This window comes from Syngnathus floridae, chromosome 5 (assembly GCF_059516105.1).
Source record: "Syngnathus floridae isolate MCC-2025c chromosome 5, RoL_Sflo_1.0, whole genome shotgun sequence".
Lineage (NCBI taxonomy): Eukaryota > Metazoa > Chordata > Actinopteri > Syngnathiformes > Syngnathidae > Syngnathus > Syngnathus floridae.
In genome coordinates, this window is record NC_142417.1 from 20,715,775 (window position 1) to 20,738,715 (window position 22,941).

A 22,941-nucleotide genomic window follows, 5' to 3' on the forward strand; every position below is an offset into this window, starting at 1 on the left:
CAAGTGACGTCAGCAGCGCGGCACGGCGGTTGTTTACATAAAGGACAAAGATTTGATCACGAGATGACGAAGGGCCCCACGTACTACCGGCATCATTAGCGGCTTTGTTTGTAAGTGACACGGAGAACGAAGAGTTTGAAGGATTTAAGGATTTGGAGTGACACAGAAGGTTTGAAAAACTATTATGGCTTTTACGCACGACTGGTCCTACTCTACGGAGCTCTCTTTCACCTCCGTGGATGGAAGTGGGGGCCGGCACTCGGCCGGGTGGCTGCCCGGGGACGGTGGATGGGGCTCGGACATGGCTTTTATGCACGCCCGGTCCTACTCTACGGAGCTCTCTTTCACCTCCGTGGATGGAAGTCGGGGGCTGGTGCTTGGCCGGGTGGCTGTCCGGGGACGGTGGATGGGGCTCGGACATGGCTTTTACGCACGCCTGGTCCTATTCTATGGAGCTCTCTTCCACCTCCGTGGCTGGAAGTGCAACCTCCGGGGATGGAAGTCCACGCCGCCACATGCCTGGAAGTCGACGCCGGTGCTTGGGTCCTTGTACTTTGTTAACGCTACAATATACATTACCGTTCAAAAGTTTGGGGTCACATTGAAATTTCCTTATTTTTGAAGGAAAAGCACTGTACTTTTCAATGAAGATAATTTTAAACTAGTCTTAACTTTAAAGAAATACACTCTATACATTGCTAATGTGGTAAATGACTATTCTAGCTGGAAATGTCTGGTTTTTGGTGCAATATCTACATAGGTGTATAGAGGCCTATTTCCAGCAACTATCACTCCAGTGTTCTAATGGTACAATGTGTTTGCTCATTGGCTCAGAAGGCTAACTGATGATTAGAAAACCCTTGTGCAATCATGTTCACACATCTGAAAACAGTTTCAGATGTACAGTTTCGTTACAGAAGCTACAAAACTGACCTTCCTGTGAGCAGATTGAGTTTCTGGAGCATCACATTTGTGGGGTCAATTAAACGCTCAAAATGGTCAGAAAAAGAGAACTTACATCTGAAACTGGACAGTCTATTCTTGTTCTTAGAAATGAAGGCTATTCCATGCGAGAAATTGCTAAGAAATTGAAGATTTCCTACAACGGTGTGTACTACTCCCTTCAGAGGACAGCACAAACGGGCTCTAAGCAGAGTCGAAAAAGAAGTGGGAGACCACGTTGCACAACTGAGCAAGAAGATAAGTACATTACAGTCTCTAGTTTGAGAAACAGACGCCTCACAGGTCCCCAACTGGCATCTTCATTAAATAGTACCCGCAAAACACCAGTGTCAACATCTACAGTGAAGAGGCGGCTGCGGGATTCTGGGCTTCAGGGCAGAGTAGCAAAGAAAAAGCCGTATCTGAGACTGGGCAACAAAAGAAAAAGATTAAGATGGGCAATAGAACACAGACATTGGACAGAGGAAGACTGGAAAAAAGTGTTGTGGACGGATGAATCCAAGTTTGAGATGTTTGGATCGCAAAGAAGAACGTTTGTGAGACGCAGAACAAATGAAAAGATGCTGGAAGAATGCCTGACGCCATCTGTTAAGCATGGAGGAGGTAATGTGATGGTCTGGGGTTGCCTTGGTGCTGGTAAGGTGGGAGATTTGTACAGGGTAAAAGGGATTCTGAATACGGAAGGCTATCACTCCATTTTGCAACGCCATGCCATACCCAGTGGACAGCGCTTGATTGGAGCCAATTTCATCCTACAACAGGACAATGAGCCCAAACACACCTCCAAATAGTGCGAGAACTATTTAGAGGAGAAGCAGGCAGCTGGTATTCTATCGGTAATGGAGTGGCCAGCGCAGTCACCAGATCTGAACCGCATTGAGCTGTTGTGGGAGCAGCTTGACCGTATGGTACGCAAGAAGTGCCCATCCAACCAATCCAACTTGTGGGAGCTGCTTCTGGAAGCGTGGGGTGCAGTTTCTCCAGATTACCTCAACAAATTAAAAGCTAGAAAGGTCTGCAATGCCGTAATTGCTGCAAATGGAGGATTCTTTGACGAAAGCAAAGTTTGATGTAAAAAAAATCTTATTTCAAATACAAATCATTATTTCTAACATTGTCAATGTCTTGACTCTATTTTCTATTCATTTCACAACGTTTGGTGGTGAATAAGTGTGACTTTTCATGGAAAACACAAAATTGTTTGGGTGACCCCAAACTTTTGAACGGTAGTGTAGTTACATACTATATCTGTGGAATAACGAAGAGGCTGACGTCAGGGCGCACGAGCGACGTTGTTGATAAAGGGCGATCGATGGATTTAATGATTTGGAGTAGTTTTGGCTCGTGAGTGAACGATTCGATCAAGAAGAACGAATCTTTTCAGTGAACGAGAGTGAACGAATCACTTCCTAAAGTGATTTGTTCTTTTTTCCCTTTCATATAACTTCAACCAGTAGGTGTCAGTAATGCCCATTGACGCTGGTGCCACCTCGCCGTAAAACAAAACGAAGACGAAAATGATGTAACGTCCCGTTCACGAACGAGTCGTGAATTGCAATTCCCGTTCACCAACGAACGAATCTGTGAGTGAACAAATCACTCACTGAGTGAATCAATCACTCACTGAGTGAATCACTCACTGAGTGATTCACTCACTGAGTGATTCACTCACTGAGTGATTCGCATTTCCAGTTCACCGCGAGAACGGATCAGTGAGGGAACGAATCCTGGCTTTCCCGGCACAGTTTGGGGAGAAGACGAAATGGAATGTCTTTTGGAAATTTGGAACGACGACAGCATTAAATCACAACTATCTACGACCCACCGTAATGCGAAAGTATTTCAAGAATTTTCTGAGAGAATGAAAGCAGCCGGTTTTGATAGAACCAGAAAGAGAACTCTGTCCTCTTTGAAATACACTCACAATGTGAACACAAAATGAACTGAGTTTGTTTCCTCTTGGTCCACTTTTTGGTCCACTTAAACAGGCCTGACTTTGGTTCTTTTAAAAGGGTCCAGGTGTGAGAGCACCCAAAGAGGCCTTACTTTGGTCATTTTAAAAGGGTCCAGGTGTGAAAACACCCTAAGTGTTGTATTATAGAAAGAAATGTGTTAGGGTGTTCTCTTTCTGGTTCAGTTCAGCCTTGATGGGGCCTCAGTCCTCTTTCTGTTCACACTAGGTCCTCCAGAGCTCTCACACTCCCACTGCACTGCATTCTGGGTAGTTTTTGATATCCCCCTGACTCCCTACTTCTTCGCATTTTATCTCGAGTAGCTAAATACTTTAGTTTTTTCACTTTTATTCTGCATTGTATATTCTATTCTATCAAAACCGGCTGCTTTCATTCTCTCAGAAAATTCTTGAAATACTTTTGCATTACGGTGGGTCGTAGATAGTGCTGTCGTCGTTCCAAATTTCCAAAAGACATTCCGTATGGTCTTCTCCCCAAACTGTGCCGCGTCCAGGTGCCGTGGCAGAACTTTGAATGGCACATGCTTCTCTACGTTTACTATTAGAACCACGATCACGACCACGACTTGCTGCTGCCGTACTTTGGATTTTCTGTTCTCTACAGTTTTGTTTTTGCGCCTGCAGTCACGTGACCAATCTACGGCAAGCCAAGGAGGTTACAATACAGTGCAAAAAGGCGAAGTGAACCCAGTGCGCTTTGTGTTCACAATGCACAGATTAGGTGAACCGTACCGTTGACTTTTTACCGAACCGTACTGAGACCACTCGTTTTAAAGGGGTCTGAGTACGGTTGGCGTGTTCACATATGCACAAAAAATGCTGAGTCATCGATCTGAGTTCGTTTAGAGGGCTGAAAGGGACCAAGTGTGAAAACACCCTTAATTACCCGAGCCAATTATTATATGTAATAATTTGGGGGGTTGTGTAGTTGTATTGTTTGATGTGTATGGGTTGTTTCCACTGGATGTAAAAAAAAAAAAAAAAAAAAAGCCGTATCAGTGTGAGTGTGTGTGTGTGCGTGTGTGTGTGTGTGTGTGTGTGTGTGTAGGGTTGGGGGGGTTTCATTGAACAATTCGTTTGAACGAATCTTTTGAGTGAACTGATTCTAAAGATTCAGTTCACCTAAAAGAACTGGAATGCACATCACTAATTTGGAGTGACACAGATGGTTTGATAATATTGCCTATGTAATAGTTATTTGATATATAATTTATATATCGATATATGGGCCTGTGGAATATTTTGTGGAATAACGACGAGGCTGATGTCAGGGCGCACGCGCGGCATTGTTGACAAAGGACGAGGAAATTAATCGATGGATTTAATGATTTGGAGTAACACAGATGGTTTGATAATATTATTGCTTATATAATAGTTATTTGATATATAATTTATATATCGTTATATGGGCCTGTGGAATATTTTGAAGTGCAAATGCACCTATTGTTGACATAAAGGACGATCGATGGATTTAATGAATTTAAGTGACACAGATGGTTTAATAAACATGTTATTTGTGTAATAGTTATTTGAATAACTCTGAATGTTACGTCAGGCCCGTTCTCAGCTCTTTGTTTGTGTTTATGTCACGCTAGCATACCTATCATTTAGCCTGTTGTTGCTCGTTCACGTCTGTTTTTGGTGTTGGATTTTGTCGAATAAATTTCCCCCAAAATGCGACTTATACTCCGGAGCGACTTATATGTGGGTTTCTTTCACGTTATTGTGCATTTTATGGCTAATGCGACCTATATTCCGGAGCGACTTTTAGTCCGAAAAATACGGTACTGTCATAAATATTTAATCTACTTTCGAAATACATTTTTTTAAGTAATTAAATTTCCTTTAATCAATTCAAATTGTGACAATTGTTGATTGTGCTCTAAGAAAATTATTTAATGATTCCTGTTTTTAATATTTTGTAAAATATTGTATCGGCACCTGGAAATGTGTTTTGAAATTAAAATAAAAGTTACACTCGTTGACAGAGAAAGATTGGGGTGGAGAGAAAATGCTGTTCTTTAGGGAGTATTCCCACTAAGAATAATAGGTGCAGCACAGTGCCGGCACCAGACGCTTCCCTGGAACGTGACAGTCAGCTTAATTGCAGCTTTTAGGATCATTACTGCTCCCATGTGAATGTCAAAATGGACAAGGCTAGTGGGCCTTTGACAAACAGGCAACCACCTCCCACCACCCTGCAGTCACAAGGAGCAGACCCATAACCAAGAGAAAAATACAGGCCTTGTTTTCTGTCTTATTTTCTTCAATCCACAAAGAGGAGAATACAACATTCTTCTTTTCAATTTTCTTTCTGGATCAAACAAATAAAGCCATTCTGCAAAATGTCCCTTCATGCAACTGGTGATTATGAGACTTTATTGTGACATGAATAACAAAAAATGATTGGCAAAATTCCAGAAATCCTCATTCAAGAAAACAAAAAATGAAACAATTAACGGAGCTTGAATAGATCTGGGTTGCACTACATTTAGTAAATAAGGGTTTGTTGAGAAAAATAGATGCATTTCAGATACACTCATGAAAAAAGATGACTGCACTGTAGAGCTCTCAGCCGTCTTTCTCTTCTACCGCCAACCTTTGTGACTCTAGTTGTCATGGCTGCGAATGCCTCATGACAGATTTGCTAGTTAAGGAGCCCATTCATCATCTGAGAGCAGAGGCTTGCATCCAACTCAAGAGCTCGAGAAAAGTGGCTCGTCAAGAGCCTTGGCCTCATCCCTACAATCATCAAATGAGGTCTTCCATTGAGCATCATTGCTGACAGTGTGGAATACAATGTAAAGTACTCTTTTTCTAAAAGCCCTGTCAAAAGTCTTTAGTTACCATCCTGCTGTCATTGATGCCCATCCTTCAACTTTTTTTGACAACACGTCTTCATTTTGTCCAAAATAGCCTCACAACTAACTGTATGTTATAGTTTCATTTGTTAGTCAGAGAGGATGACTTCCTAAATTCAATTTGTCTTGATTCCTTCACTCTAATTTTCTTTGAAAGTAATTGCAATTCCCCACAAGAAACCAACACTCATTTTAATGTAGCTGTTTTACAATGCCATATAGCACACTTTAAACATTCCAAACCAAATAAATAATGTGCAAAAAAAGGCAAATTGACCAAATGACATTGTTATGACATATTAAGATGTGTGAATAACAGATGTTAGTTCCTTTTCATTGTGAGAACCCATTGAGTCACAGATAAAAAGACACTAACAATGCAGTGGCCATCATCGTTCTGTGATATGTGTATCAGGTAAGAGCTTTTTCAACGATTTTCTAGTCAAGCTTGTTTTGGTTTCCAGTGTTTGTGCTGATTCCCCTGGTGACCCTTGGCACACAAATCCCTCCTTTCGAAACAAGGAAGGTCAAATCTCTCAGGTGTTGTGCCTGTCTAAGTGTTTCAAAGCCAAGTGTGTTATTCTAGTCACCTGAAGAGAGGCTGCGCTCGTCGCAAAGTATGGAGGTTAGAAGCCAACACATCAGAGTGTTTTAGACCAAACCTGCAGTGTTTTGTAGTGTTGCAGCACTGCCTTGTTTTGCACATTCATTGGAAATGAATTGTGTGTTGAAGGAGCATTTGTTGAATAAAACTGAAGCCTCTGCCATATGATCTATCACCACAATCCTAACAGAACATACGTATTTCTTTCACCCTGTTGCCACCTTGCTGCCTGCCATCTATTTAGCAGTGTATTGTTTGGAAATGTGTAACGTAACTGGGTTGAGTTTGTTCCAATGGTAGTGGTTGGTTGGGGATAACTGCTTTAGCTACATAAATAGTAGCTTGACAAGATAAGCACGTTATGCAGAAAAACTAAAAGTTTTTTATTTCCATTTTCATTATTTGTTGTTCATATATAATGTTGCATGGGATGCCCCAATTGTTCCTTTATAATAAATACCGTAATTTCCGGACTATAAGCCGCGACTTTTTTCCAAAATTTTGAACCCTGCGGCTTATAGTCAGGTGCGGCTTATATAAGATTTTTTTCATGATTTTTTTGTGATGACTTGATCACTTTTATACACTCGTAAAAAGGCTGTGGACCACTGTTGTGCGTTATCTTGAAGAAAAAAACAACAACAAAAATACTATTTTGAAACATTACTATGGCTGCTGTTTATTCTGGCTGTGTTGCTTGTGACTATAATGAGCTTTAATAGGAATGCACGCTAGGTGACCTGCGTCAAAGGGCTCTAAACCCTTTCTCTTACTCTGCCATGTGACTCAGAGATTACACAAAGCAGTGGCGCTGTTTGGACCATCTGCATTGTATTGAAACCCAATCAATCAGCATTTAAATTCAATTCTTCTGACATTTTGCTCACCAAAAACAAGTTGTAATGAATGTGAACTTTTAATGCATTTTATTCAGAAGGTTACTTTGAACCCTGAGGCTTAAATGGCGGCGCGGCGTATTTATGGATTTTTACGGCTTTCTGTTCACTGTCTTTCTTTGTAAAAAACTCATGTGCACGTGCGGCTTATAGTCCAGTGCGGCTTATGTAAGAAAAAAACAAAAATATCCCTGAATTTTAGCTGGTGCGGCTTATAGTCCGGTGCGGCTTATAGTCCGGAAATTACGGTATATTTTTCATAAAATGATATGACTCAGTATACTAATGTTACTATTACTGTTTAACATTTGTTTTTTCTTGGGCATTAAAGAATTAGGGACGGGCCTTTGGTAGTGCAACAGTTCACATAGCAAACTATCATTAAAGGTAGAGAGGATCATATTTAGAATTTATTTTGTAATATTTCTCAAATTTCACCCCACATACCACTGACGGACTGTTAAATAGTCTTGAATATACTATATATACCGTATTGGCCAGAAAATAAGACAATGTTTTTTTGCATTGAAATAAGACTGAAAAAGTGGTCTAGTGGTCTAGTGTATATATCCATCCATCCATTTTCTGAACCGCTTAGTCCCCACAGGGGTCGCGGGCGTGCTGGAGCCTATCCCAGCTGTCAACGGGCAGTAGGCGGGGGACACCCTGAACCGGTTGCCAGCCAATTGCAGGGCACACAGAGACAAACAACCATCCGCACTCGCACTCACACCTAGGGACAATTTGGAGTGATCAATCGGCTTACCAAGCATGTTTTTGGGGTGTGGGAGGAAACCGGAGTGCCCGGAGAAAACCCACGCGGGCCCGGGGAGAACATGCAAACTCCACACAGGGAGGGCCGGAGGTGGAATCGAACCCGCACCCTCCTAACTGTGAGGCGGACTTGCTACCCAGTGCGCCACCGAGCCGCGATGTATATACACATATATATATATGTATAGGTGTGAGTGCGAATGGTTGTTTCTCTCTGTGTGCCCTGCGATTGGCTGGCAACCGGTTCAGGGTGTCCCCCGCCTACTGCCCGATGACTGCTGGGATAGGCCCCCCCGTGGGTCGAACCTCGCGAGATGAGCCGAGAGGACCCGCAAGCCAACTGACTCCGTTCGTTATTACGTTCTCGTTACTCTGAGGATTGCATCAACTCTAATCATGCCTCCAAAGGAAGCAAGTGGGAGCAGTAAAGCCATCCTAAAACACAAAGACGCTCCTAAAGCAATGCGACAGTGAGCGCCCGGCGCGCTGTGGTTGCGCGATCGGACCAAATTAAGCTCCCTGCGCACTGAGGTCCACTTAAATTTTGGAACGTCCATTAGGACTTTAAAAATATTTTCTAAATTTTAGCCACCGCTCTGTCACAATAATGCGACCAGCGCGGTGTAGTTGCGTGGTCGGCGATGCGCTATGGTTGGGCGTTCGGCGGTGCGCTGCAGTTGCGTGATCGGACAAAAATGCGCAAATGAAAAAATGCTTAAAAAAGGTGTTTTTTTGTTTGTTTGGTAAAACCAATTTTTTTTCCATTATTTGTAATGGGAAAACATGATTCACAATTTGAACGATTCACTTCTCTAACAGCCTTCTGGAACGGATTGTGGTCGAAAACCGAGGCTCCACTGTATGAATATATATATTCATATATATATATATATATATATATATATATATATACTGTATATATACTGTCTAGTTCATCTGATCCCAGCCTACAAGCAGAAATGAAAAACTTCTAAGCCTGTGGTGAGGAAGTGGAAAGTGGAGTCCAGGCAGTACCTCCAAGCCTGCTTTGACTGCACCGATTGGGGAGATTTTGAAGCTGCAACTTCAGACCTGCATGAACTCAATGACACTGTCACATCATACATCAGTTTTTGTGAGGATCTGTGTGTGCAGACCAAGACCTTCTACACGTACAACAATGACAAACCTTGGTTTACACCGAACCTCAGGAGGCTGCGCAAAGTCAAGGAGGAGGCCTACAGGAGTGGCGACCGGGACCTGTTCAAGCAGACCAGAAACACACTGAAACGAGAGGTCAGGAAAGCCAAGAGGTGTTACGGGGAGAGCCTGGAGAGACACCTCTCTGACAATCCTGATCCCTCAACAGTGTGGAAAGGTCTGCAGAGCATCACGGGCTTTCAGAAACGAACCCCCATCCTGTGGAGAGTGCAAGGCTTGCAAACCAGCTAAACAGGTTCTACTGCAGGTTTGATCGGTCCTCCCACACAATGGGACCTCCTGCAGCACAATCCACATACTCACCTCCCCCCACAACTGCTCTGTCCACACCTCCATCACTGTGATCACTGACTCTCTCTCTTGCAGAGGCCGCGCCCGCACTCCAGATTCGCGAGGAGGAAGTGCGCCAGATGTTCCGGAGACAAAAGATCAGGAAGGCACCGGGCCCAGACGGCGTGTCACCTTCCTGCTTGAAAGTCTGTACTGAACAGCTGGCACCCACCTTTGCACAGATCTTCAACCGTTCCCTGGAGCTGTATGAGGTGCCCTCGTGCTTCAAGAGCTCCACCATCGTACCGGTGGCTAAGAAGCCTGCCATCACAGGTTTGAATGACTACAGACCTGTCGCCCTGACATCTGTGGTCATGAAATCTTTCGAGAGGTTAGTGTTGAACCACCTGAAGGATGTCACGGGCCCCCTGCTTGACCCCCTCCAGTTTGCCTACCAGGCAAACAGGTCGGTGGACGATGCGGTCAACATGGGACTGCACTACATCCTGCACCACCTGGACACCCCAGGAACATACGCCAGGATCCTGTTTGTGGACTTCAGCTCAACGTTCAACACCATCACTCCTGACATCCTCCAACAGAAGTTCATCCAGCTCGCGGTGCCTGCCTCCACCTGTTAGTGGATCACCAGATTCCTGACCAACAGGAGACAGCATGTGAGGCTGGGGACCATCACATCTGACACCCGGACCACCAATACTGGCGCCCCTCAGGGGTGCATCCTCTCCCCACTGCTCTTCTCTCTCTATACCAACGATTTCTCCTCAGGTGACTCTCCTGTGAAGCTCCTGAAGTATGCAAACGACACCACTCTCATCGGATTGATCCGGGACAGTGACAAGACTGCGTACGGCCAGGAGGTCGAGTGGCTGGTCCACTGGTGCAGCCAAAACCACCTGGAGCTTAACCCGCTCAAAACCGTGGAGATGACAGTGGACTTCAGGCGAGACCCTCCACCACTTTCACCCCTCACTATACGCAGTCATACTATTCTCTCCACAGACACCTTCAAGTTTGGGAACCACAATTTCTTGGGACCTGAAATGGACCAGCCACATAGACTCTGTCCGGAAGAAGGCCCAGCAGAGGCTGTACTTCCTGAGACAGCTCAAGAAGTTCACCCTGCCGCGGGAGCTGCTGAAGACCTTCTATACTGCCATCATCCAGTCTGTCCTCTGCACCTCCATCACTGTCTGGTTTGGATCGGCCTCCAAACAAGACAAGCACAGACTGCAACAGACAATCAGGACTGCAGAAAAGATAATTGGAATCAACCTCCCATCTATCCAAGACTTGTACCTGTCCATGACCAGGAAACATGCAAGTAACATCTCTACAGACCCTTCTCACCCAGGTTGCAGTCTGTTACTACTCCCCTCTGGACGGCGTTATAGAGCTCTGTACGCCAAAACCAGCAGACACCGAGACAGCTTCTTCCCCCAGGCTGTCGCTCTGATGAACTCACACCACTCTTAGAGTCTCAAGAGTCATTGCAGTACAATAACATCCTGCTCTCCACGCCTTTTTCCTCTCTGCATCCATTGCAGCCTGGTCATCCTGGAACAGGAATCCTCCCATCTGTGGTCTCTTCTCAATGTTTCTCATTTCCCCTAGTTGGAGTTTTTCCTTGACCTCCTGGGAGTTTAAGATCAGGGGATGTTTGAGAATATTTGTCATTTTTCACACGCCCTGCGTGTTGTTAGTCACCTAAATGTTGAACAGAGACTGTGATGTACCGAAGTCAAATTCCATGTTTGGTACGCTCAAACATGGCAAATAAAAATTCTTGAATCTTGAACATGTTAACAAGAAGTACTAGCCAGGCTAACGAGATAGCGGAAAGATGCTAATTCGCGATCGTGCTAACACGCGAAAACGGACCTCAAACGTAATTTAAACGAACATTTGGAGCAATACGACATTGTCCTAAAGGTTAGACACATGTGATCGTTCATTTCTCTTGTTAGAAGACCCACTTACATCGTCAATGACTCCTGTACCACTGTAACCGACATATGTATATGAACGTAAAACAGGAAGTGATATCGCCTGGAAACGGCCTTCAAAATAAATCACCCTACCTCAAATCAAACACGGCTGCATAACTTCAATAACATGAAGAATTCTTAACACATAGTGTAAATATGTTTTTAGAACAGCTTTTAGTATTGTAAATTTTTTATAACAAGGTACATGTGTACATACTATAACAAGGTACATGTGTACATACTGTAAATATGTTTTTAGAACTATTTTATTATTGTAACAATTTTTTTATAACAAGGTGCAACAATGTAAATATGTTTTTTGAACTCTTATAAAAAAAAAAAAAATGTTCCGCGCGGCCCGGATACCGACTGACTCCGTTGTTATTGTATTTTCGTTACTATGAGGTTTATATAACCCCTAATCATACCTCCAAAGAAAGCAAGTGGGAGCTGTAAAGCCATCCTAAAACACAAAGACGCTCCTAAAGCAATGGTTGCGCGATCGGACTAAATTAAGCTCCCTGCGCACTGAGGTCCACTTAAATTTTGGAAAGTACATCAGAACTTTAAAAATATTTTCTAAATTTTAGCGACGGCTCTGTCACAATAATGCTACCAGCGCGGTGCAGTTGCGCGGTCGGCGACGCGCTACTGTTGCGCGTTCGGCGGTGCGCTGCAGTTGCGCGATCGGACAAAATTAAGCTCCCTGCGCACTTAGGTCCACTTAAATTTTGGGAAGTACATCAGGACTTTAAAAATATTTTCTAAATTTCAGCGACAGCTCTGGCACAATAATGCGACCAGCGCGGTGCAGTTGTGCGGTGGGCGACGCGCTACGGTTGCGCGTTCGGCGGTGCGCTGCAGTTGCGCGACCGGGCAATTATGCGCAAATGAAAAAATGCTTAAAAAAGGCGGGGGTTTTTTTTGTCTTGAAACGGATTTTTTTTTTCCATTATTTGTAATGGGAAAAGTAGATTCGGAATTCGACCGATGCGCTTCTCGAACCGCCTTTAGGAACGGATTGTGGTCAAAAACCAAGGTTTCACTGTATTTTAGCTATTCTTGTTAAACTCACACGTGAACTGGAAATGACAATAATAACACATAGTGAAAGCCAAATTGAGCAAATTGGCTATTTCAGAAGTGTGTATCAAAATGGTAGCCCTTTGGCTTAATCAGTACCCAGGAAGTAGCTCTCGGTTTAAGAAAGGTTGGTGACCCATGGGTTAGACAATCTCATGGACATTTTAATGTTCTTATTATGAAATTATTTTCCTTAGTTTATATAAACATAACTGCTCAATCAGAACATAAATACAACACACACAACGGTATGGACACACACGCATAGGAACACGCGCACACACACAGGGGGGTGACGCCCCCCCACACACAGGTATCAAACGGTCATGTGACAAGTTCCCGCCTTTACGGACAGTATAAAAGAAGCTGACCTGGAGAAGGAAGCTGTTGTTTCATCTGCTGCCGTGCCTCGTGCATTGGCCGCCATTAAACAACCCAAGATCTTGCCAATAAAGAACCAACTCTATACTCCACGTCTTTGTTTTTCCTGGCTCAACATTGGACATTAATATCAACCTTTTGATATTAAAATTAACCAAAATGATAATTGAACCTAAATAAAAACATTTTTCAAACATTATCCAACCATCACAAATGTAAATGTGCAACGTTTTTAAATCATGTTTAAAAATGTAAAAATATACATACAACATTAAAAAATGTGGACCATTTTAATAGAACAAAACTACGAAGTTAGAATATATACTGTATACAGATTGTATGTAGGACATATCAACCAAACAAAACAACCAGCTTGGCGAAACACAAGGGGGAAACAATATAAACATCACTCTCTTGTGGGGTTTTGATAGCCTGGAGCCTGCTTTAATTTTAAAGCCATTGCGGTCCTTGTTTCATCATCCGTGGCCTCTGTGCGTGTCGCCAACAGCTTCTACAAAGATGAACTCGATGGACATCAGGCACCACCCATTGTGGAACTTGGGATTACTCCGTAAAAGAAACATGAATATGGGGAAAAAAAAAAACCTGTAAAATAGTTTTTCCTTGATGTGGGTCATGTCAGTCGCACATTTCGAACATAAAGCAATCGCATAGGAAGGAGCAGACACGTTTTTTTTTTATTTACCAGCGCTATCAGAGTAGTTTTCTTGTGCACCCTCTTTGCACAAGTTTCACCACCACGCATATTGTCATTTGTGTAAAATCTACAACAGAAAAAAAATGTCAACATTGAGAGCAGCCACCACATTGTAAGCCTTCACTGTTGTCTTTTCTAATCCACAGTACAAGTGTCAAACTAATACCTGTCTATGGTCTTGGAAACATGCAGGTCTTCAAATTAGCCTCACCCAACACAAGACTGCTTTGCAATCTGTATACAAGGCATTATGAACAGTGTCTCAGAAGAGTGGAAATAAGAGTAGACCAAATTGAATTGAGAACTTCTTTTCTTGTAAATCAAGCAAAAAAGTTACTGAAAAGTCAGTAACTTTAACAGTACAGCAATTAAACCAAACGGAACCCTACAGGTTCCATTTGTGAGCTATCAAGAGTGAAGGGGGGAATTACAACATCCAAAATTTTGACTAACCAATTCCAAGCTTAATCATTCTGTCTTTCATTCTTGCATCCTGTTCGTCATTTATTTCCTTGAACATCAAGTCAAAAGTCTCCAGATCAATTATGGGCAACCGTCCACTCTCCGCGTCAAATTATGAATGAGGCTCTTCAGCCCATGGATTGCCAGAAGGGGCTCCATGATGACCTTCAGAAACGATGACAATGTAGAGAAATAGAATACTCACTTAAATTACTGCAGCTATGACCTCTTTTTAAATGACTAATGCCTACAAAAAAGAAAGTCTTACTTTTCCCTGTGATGGGCGTTTCACACTCACTTCTTAGCTGTTAAAGAATGAAGCAAGTGTTAGCTGCAAGATTCAGATGAACCATTTTCCAATGATAAACTTTGCCCTGTTTGAAAAAAAAAATGATGACATTGTCTGTGCCTTTGAATGCGGTGCTTACAAATGGAATCTGTAGGGTTACGTTTGGTTTAATTGCTGTACTGTCAAAGTTGACTTTTCAGTAACTTTTTTGCTTGATTTGCAAGAAAAAAAGTCCTCAATTCAATTTGGCTGTTGTACATATCCAGTCACGTTATCATAAAATAGTACTGATAAAATTGCTTGTTCTACAAGTTGTTATCCAAATGATGAAAATGTACCTCCTGGGTTTTATTTTGCACTTTGACATTTGAAAGTCAAGGCAATGACATGTCATAAATGGAAGTTCAATATTCAAGATTGCAATTACGACATACGCTTTTTGCATATGCTCGACGGTAGCTAAGCAGACATAAGTATATTCAAACCACCAACAACAGATCAATTTCCAAAGATAATGCAGGACAATTGTGATTACTTCTACAATCAAGAATAACTCAAAAATCAATCTGTACCTCGTGGAGTCCGTTCAGTTTTTAAAGTCCCAGAGACACCGGGATATGTATAAATCGGTTTTAGTTAGCTTATGGGCTTATAAATATAAATTGACGATCGAAACAACGAAAAGGAAGCTGTTGCTCTGAAAAATTTAATTTAAATTTGCCGCGCAGACGAGTTTGACTGCACCGAGCGGCCTCCTTCTAGACTGGGGAAGAAGCCGGAAGTGACGTTTCAAGTTGTTCGCGTTTAGCTTCAGTGAATGTAAACAAAAGTATGTCGAAGCGTGACAGGAGGGGCACAATTCAGAAAACGTGCTCAGCTTGTCGAAAAAATGTGATTTAAGCAATAAAATTAAAAATGCGCCTAAAACCTAAACCAAACGCTGCAGATGTTTATTTCTTCATGCGCAGTGGTCAGCTCGGCACTGCAAAGCCCCCTGAGAACTTTTTACTATGCCAACCTAACCACAGTAACGGGAGAGGCACAATTCAGAAAACGTGCTCAGCTTGTCGAGAAAATGCGATTTAAGCAATAAAATTAAAAAAGCGCAATAAACCTAAACCAAACGTTGCGGGTGGTCATTTCTTCATGTGCCGTGGTCAACTCGGCACTCTAAAGCCCCCAAGAGCACTTTTTTCTATGCCAACCTAACCAGAGAGACGGGAGGGGCACAAATCAGAAAATGTGCTCAGCTCGTCGAGAAAATGTGATTTAAGCAATAAAATTAAAAATGCGATTTAAACCTAAACCAAACGCTGCAGATGGTCATTTCTTCATGCGCTGTGGTCAACTCGGCACTCTAAAGTACCCTAGAGAACCTTTTACTATGCCAACCTAACCAGAGTGACGGGAAAGGCACATCTCAGAAAACGTGCTCAGCTCGTCAAGAAAATGCGATTTAAGCAATAAAATTAAAAATGCTTATAAAACCTAAACCAAACGTTGCAGGTGGTCATTTCTTCATGTGCCGAGATCAACTCGGCACTCTAAAGCCCCCAAGAGCACTTTTTACTATGCCAACCTAACCAGAGTGACGGGAGGGGCACAATTCAGAAAACGTGCTCAGTTCAGCCCAAGTGAACTGCTAGATTCATCATATTCTGCGTCAAAAGAGGTGTCTGAATCGGATAAAATGATGCTAATATTGCCGCTAGAAACGGCGCTGTCGCTATCATCTGCCGTGTTGTTTGGGTTTGTCGAGATCCGGATGCACAATTTGTGACGTCACAGTAATGGCACCACCAGTGTGGCTGCGTGCGGAACCCGATCAATAAACTGGCATTAAATTTTAGCTTTATTCTTAGTAATCGGTGTCCATTTTTAATTTCCAATGCGGCAAATGTGTTCTCTTTATACATTCTATCAAATTCCGTTCTAATTGAAAAAAAAAAAAGTCTCTGGGACTTTAATACAGATGCTCCTCTTTTCTCCAGGCTTGGAGTCTGAAAAAGAGGGAAAGGGAAAAAGAACATGTCTGATTTGACAAATCATCCATTAACCGCTGTTAATCACATGACACAACACAATTTTAACTTTTGAAGTGATTTGCCTTGCAGTTCCAAGCCCTCGAGTGCAAATCAAAGTTACGTGCACATTTTAATGACATCAGAAGATAAAACCAACCTTTTCACGTGCCACTCCTTGAGCTAAATCTGGAGTCACAAATCACTACATGGATAAAAAAGGGAAATTGCATCTTTACCATGCCATCAGAAAATCTCAAATTTGTGATCTATACCCTGCGAATGAAAAAACAACATGCTCACTCCAACTACTCGCAAAAATAGTTTATATGGGTCACATCATACATAAAAGCAACATTTAAAAACGTAAGATAAACAAGTTTTAACCACGTTTAAAAAGTAGAGGATGTTAACTTTACCAAACCACCCCCCAACAAACACATACAAACAAACCACTCGCAACAACATTCTTGAAACATACAGAGCATGCTCTGTTCAAAATTATTACGTACCTAAATGCAGCCCTTCTTTGTCTTACAAAAAAGTAAGTTGTTTTGTTCTTTTTGTGGAGCAACGTCGACTCTCGCAACTCTCGGCGCTTTTTCCTGGAATTTATTGCCGGACGAACCGGAACCGGAAATATAAGCGATTACTTTTAACCCAAAACTTGAGTTTCTGCCTTCTAGTGGCGGGAGGTAAAATATGTCCCCAACCGCCTTTCATGCAAGTTGATATTTCATTTGACTCTGATCCACTTGATGAGCTATTTTTTGGGCGAACACTATCTAATGTATTTAATCCAATCACCTATATGGTCAGACAATCTACAAGTAGACATATGGTTAAAATCAATAATAGTTGTTTAAAATTCTGTACATTATTTATACAACTTATAGCTGGTTCAGTTTTATATTTTGAAATATGATCATATTTGATGGATTTAATTTTGTCGTCTATTTTAGGTTATTCCATAGCCCTAATATCAGGTTACCGAAATAACCACACTTCACACGGATCAATGGTTGTTTAAAACAGAGCATCACAACTTCTGTACAATATTAATATTGTATAAATTTATACAACTTCCCATTCCTTTTCAAACAAGTAGGCTCTGCCTATTTTGTGCAGTGGATTTCTTTCTGTTTGTATCTGTTGTTTGTACAGAGTCATAGTTTGAATGACTTTCACCTTGCTTGTGCTTTTGAGTGTATTTGTCTTCATTTGATTGGTTATGTGTGGTTTGCCTGTTTGAAACAAATTAGTAACATATCCAGACATGTACAACTATTTCATAGATTGTTCAAGTCCATATACCAAGGAAGACCTCAGAGCCTACAAGAGTTTGCAACGATATCGCTACCTGACTGCTGGTTATGTCCATTCCGTTGAGTCACAGCCAGTGGAGCAAAACGGAGAAGATGCCAGCCATGGCAGCACATAATATAATAATATATTATAATTGTAGATATGTGAACAATCTAGTTATTAGAAACTAGCAATTGAACAAACATACTGTAATGAAGCTGTGTAATTATGCATTCCTTCGGTCATGGCCGAGTAGCAGCAAGAAAAAGAAAATATCCAAGCAATAATAATAAACTTTATTACAGGCTCTTGGCCCACAGGGTAAAAAACAAACATCACATACATTAAAATAAATAAAATGAGTACATTTCAAATGTTATGAGAGGCACTCATGCCAGCGTCCTCTGATGGTGGATGTGTAACTTATAGCACTACATCCAGTATACCTGACAGATGAATGTTGACGTCAATAAAACAAAATTATGTACTTCCCACAAAGTAATCCGAGCCGATGTAAAAATGGATAGTTGCCTTCCAAAGCTTGGAGCTGTTGCGGCCATGTTCCGCCCTACGAAGCGCCGCCACCCAGCTATGTATCGTTTCTGGTCTGGTCCGCAGGGAACCTATATAACTTCTTTGTATCGTTTTTTTGGAAGCGATATGCACACCCTATGGCACAACAACTCTTCACCATGATTTAAGTTGCCTACGTAACAACTCTGCCACGATCTGCAACCGATAAAATGCTAAAAAAATGCTCCGGTACCAGCCTTTGCCCTATTAGCGTCCGCTGCTTTTTACCACCCAAACAAACCGTCGGCCGGTCTGTGAAGTCACGTGCATATCCTCCATTGCAAATTTTTTACATTTTTCAAAATAAATTCTTACTCTTTTTTCGCTAGTTTTGCGGGCTCGACCGGGGAAACATGTCACGTGACCGGGACGAGCGTCTTGACCGGAATGAATTGATCGTCGATAAAAAAAAATGCCGTTCAGGAAATTAATATTTGAATATATTGAATGAACCTTGAATATATTGAATGACCTTCGGAATATATTGAATGAACCTTGAATATATTGAATGAATTTCGGAATATATTGAATGAATTTCGGAATATATTGATTGAACCTTGAATATATTGAATGAACCTTGAATATATTGAATGAAGTTCGGATTATATTGAATGAACCTTGAATATATTGAATGAACATCGGAATATATTGAATGAACCTTGAATATATTGAATGCATTTCGGAATATATTGAATGAACTTCAGAATATATTGAATGAACCTTGAATATATTGAATGAACCTTGAATATATTGAATGAACTTCGGATTATATTGAATGAAACTTGAATATATTGAATGAATTTCGGAATATATTGAATGAATTTCGGAATATATTGAATGAAACTTGACTGACGTCATCATTGCCGCCATCTTGTACATGCATTTTGTTGCTGCTGCAATTATGAACCAGTCAGATCGCAATATTGTGTCAGCTATTCTTAGCAATGATGACATTGTCAATGCACTGGCGAGTACTTGTACCACCCAAAATCCCCCGGAGACACATGCCCAGCAATATCATGCTTTGGACGAAGAAGTCCAGGCTGGTTTTAATCGGGGCAGACCTGGGCGCACAACAGACCAGGCTTCTGTTAATCATCGCAACCTCAGCTTGCCATCGACTTCACAGCAGTGCCCCACAACAGCCCCCCTGTACAATCTACGCCCGTTCACTAGAAAGGGCCCAAGACAGAAGAGGTAAGAATAGGTAGGGTTAATTAAAACCGCACGTTGAGCGGGGGGTCTGGTCCGTGAAAATATTGTCTGACATTAAACCGGTCAGTGGTGCAAAAAAGGTTGGGGACCGCTGGGTTATGGCACTGCGCTCCGGCGCGGCACTTGTAGAGGTTAGAGAATGGAAAGCTGCAGCGGTTGCAGGGATTGCATGAACTAAAAGAGAAGCTGTTCATATAGATATCATTAGAATCAAAGTCAAAGTCAAAGTCTCCTTTATTGTCAATTCCTCCGCATGTCAAGACACACAAAGAGATCGAAATTACATTTCTCACTATCCCAGGGTGACAAGACAGAGTTCACAACGCACATACAAGTAAACAACACAGGAAAAATAAAACAAGAAGATGAACAATAAGAGTGATAGCACGCTAGCCGCTCACGATGCACAGCAGAGTCCGGAAAGATGACAAGTCAACCAGGCCACTGTGAACACGAGCACACAGCAGGCATGCATTGTCCGGTTCGTGGATCCTATCAGGCGAACGCAACCCATCTTGTCGTCCCGCGAACGAACGTACGCCAGGAGAATGGAAGGCACGGCTGGGCGAGCTGGGTTGGCCGCAAGCCTGGCCCGACGTCTCCGCACTGGCCCCTCTTCCGCTGCCTCGCAGACCCGCTGCCGACTCATCCCAACAATGCTCCAGGACGGAGCAGTCCGAGCTCACGACGCAGTCCAACCGGGGGAGGAAGAGCAGGCCAGTCCGGCGTCGCTCCATGACGAAGCAGTCCGAGCGCCCTTGATCTCTCCGCACCAAAGTCCAGAACGCCATAAAACCCACTTCCGCCGATGTTGAGCAGAACATGCCCGCCGCACTAGTAGCACGACGTATCACACGAGACGAACACACACAAAACTGCCGGACAAACACTCAGTAAACACTCAGTAAACACTCACAAAACACCGAACGGGACAGAGAGTGGCCGCTGCGTGTGCACGCGCCGCCATCTTTCGCCTCATTAGATCACCCACAACCATGCAGGCTGAATATTTAATTTAGTATTGAACGCAGGCTATTTGATGGACGGCGACACATTGTCACGTTGCTCACACAGCGGACTGCGGACATACAGACAAATGTATGTGAGATTACCGTATTTGCCGGTGTATTGGTCGACCTTTTTCGATCCAAAATCGACCGAAAAAAATCGACCTCGACTTATACACCGAGTCATAAAATTTAACTTCGTATTCATCACTTCAAATGTGATGGTAACCAAGACCGTTTCTCATGCATCTCATTGTGCGTTGCACTTAGAAAATTTGAACCGGGCGGCGTGCGCGAGTGCGCGACCCGCTGGAAGTCGAATGAGGCTCCGCGATCTCCTCCGCGGTGCTTATAAACAGCCGATCCGCTCGGCTGGAGTTATTTCCGGCCACTGCGCATGCGCACGGCCTCCCGGAATTTGAACACATTTCGTCAATAAATTTTGCATATTTCTGATTGAATTTTGAAGTTTAATATAATGCAACAATTGAGCTCGACTTATACAAAGGATATATCATAAAATCGTAAATTTCTGTCGAATTTTAGGGGGTCGACTTATACACCGAGTCGACCTATACACCGGCAAATACGGTATGCCTGGCGGAGATTATTGCTATGGAACTAACTTTTTGTTGCGCTGCTGTATTAATCACGCTATATAAGACAGATGTTGTCTATCAACCACAATATAGGCCTAACCTATATGAATAAGCCTACAGTGTAAAATAACTTTACTGTTAACACTGCTTGAGTCTATACTGAATCATATATTTTTGTTTAATGTTTCTAAGATTTCAGGAACAAGGCAATTCACGTTCTGTGACTCAGTCCTTTTTCAAGGAGGTAATTCTCCTGCCAGATGACAAAGCTACAAATGTACCAAGGCGTACCAAAAAAGCTTGGCTTTTTGAAAACGGCCACATCAAGTCTGCCTTGGAATTTGGCTGTGACTGGGATTCTGACAAAGTCATGCAGGCAATAACAGAAGCCTTCCAGCCAGCTGTGGAGGGATGTAGGTAAGTTTTTGAATTATTTTGTCAAATTTGTTCCTCTTTTCATTTGATATTTGCAAGAATATCATGGCATACTATACTATGGCAACTTCATTTTAAGTGCGTGTATGTATTGACAATAAGTCGTTTCCTTTTACTGTAGTGTTCTTTTTTAGCTTCAACAGAAGTGTGACAAAGTTGGTGAGAATTTCAATTTGTCCCCAGTTTAATTTTACCATATTACTGTTTCATGTACTGTGTTTTTCCTTCCCCTAGGTTACAAATCCTGCTGCCATGCTACAACAAACTGGTTGAGCCATCCCTCACCCGCACACAGAGTTTGAATGGAAAACTTGTGAAAAAACTGTTTCATCAGAAGTCCATTTATGTCAGACCTGACAAAATCATTCTAAGTGATGAAAAAGAAGATGTGAGTAGTACCAACGATTTCAAGACATGTTTATTACTGTGGTAGTCACAATAGAAATGCTATATTTTATGCTTGATTGAAATAGTTACAGTATGCTCTGACATAATACAAAAGTCTGTTACAATATTTTTTGTTAGTATAGTCTATTGGATCCATACAAATTATAGTATTTATCTGTTTGCATTTACAGGTAATATCTGATGAGAAAGCAGCTGTTTAAATGGCTCTGGTTTGGCAGAAATATCTGACATTGCCAAATGTGGTAAATATTTTGACACTATTACATCATAAAAAATGTCCTTTATAATCTACCACATGATACATGTATTGCACAAGGCCTAAATGTGTTCTAATGCTCACTGTCATATAAGTTAAATCTTACTCAAAAGTTGATTTTCTATGTTACAGTTACAGTTGGTAGTGCGCCTGATGTTTCCAAAGAAGTTGTCCCAGACATATCCATCTCCAGTCATGCCCCTTCAATGTCCAGTGGTGACAAAATTATCTGGTGTTTTGCTACTGAAGATATTTGCACTGATGGACCTTCTATCCCAGCTAACGCCCTCACCATGTCCACGAGTGCTGGTGGCATCACTATTGATGAGACTGTCTCCATGTCCAGTGGAACTCCTGCCATTTCTACTGGGAACACTCAAGACTTGTCGGTTGGCCCTACTGTCAATGCAGGCAATAAAAGGTTTTGCATTTTTGGGAATAACACCTCCAGTGTGTGCCATGGTCCCACTCAACCCAGTGGATCTGACAATAGTTCATCCAGCACATCCTACAGGTCCATCTTTTCTAAATATTTCATCTCTTTTCATACAGTATTGTTAGCAAATACCTATTTGCTATGTAAAAATGTTGTGGAGTCATGGTATGAACAAACAAATCATATTTGTACCTTAATTATAAA

At 42.2% G+C, this 22,941-nt stretch overlaps 1 protein-coding gene and 1 long non-coding RNA gene across 13 annotated transcripts in view; one reads left to right on the plus strand and one right to left on the minus strand.

Moving 5' to 3' along the window:
- LOC148398508 (G2/M phase-specific E3 ubiquitin-protein ligase-like) overlaps positions 1–22,941 on the plus strand; it is a 97,583-nt gene that overhangs the window by 70,557 nt on the left and 4,085 nt on the right. Inside the window, exons 1-6 of one of the 5 annotated variants that reach the window (XM_088376801.1) lie at positions 19,265–19,578; positions 21,395–21,615; positions 21,759–21,796; positions 21,872–22,025; positions 22,216–22,287; positions 22,434–22,815. In XM_088376801.1, the coding sequence (XP_088232927.1) occupies positions 22,508–22,815 (308 nt within the window). In that variant the 5' untranslated portion in view covers positions 19,265–19,578; positions 21,395–21,615; positions 21,759–21,796; ... (1 more) ...; positions 22,216–22,287; positions 22,434–22,507. Of the gene's footprint in view, positions 1–19,264; positions 19,579–20,924; positions 22,026–22,215; positions 22,288–22,433; positions 22,816–22,941 lie in introns of those variants that run through there. The other 4 variants (XM_088376799.1, XM_088376796.1, XM_088376798.1 and 1 more) reach the window with 4 other exon arrangements.
- On the minus strand, positions 13,290–17,147 carry LOC148398511 (uncharacterized). 8 transcript variants are annotated; one of them, XR_015858764.1, is made up of 6 exons: positions 17,016–17,147; positions 16,664–16,708; positions 14,622–16,482; positions 14,462–14,498; positions 13,898–14,358; positions 13,290–13,798 (listed from the first exon to the last, which is right to left on the minus strand). It is a non-coding gene; the product is annotated as an uncharacterized LOC148398511 (long non-coding RNA). The 8 variants fall into 8 exon arrangements; XR_015858763.1 differs by having other exon boundaries at positions 13,898–14,498; positions 15,055–16,482; XR_015858761.1 differs by having other exon boundaries at positions 14,462–16,482.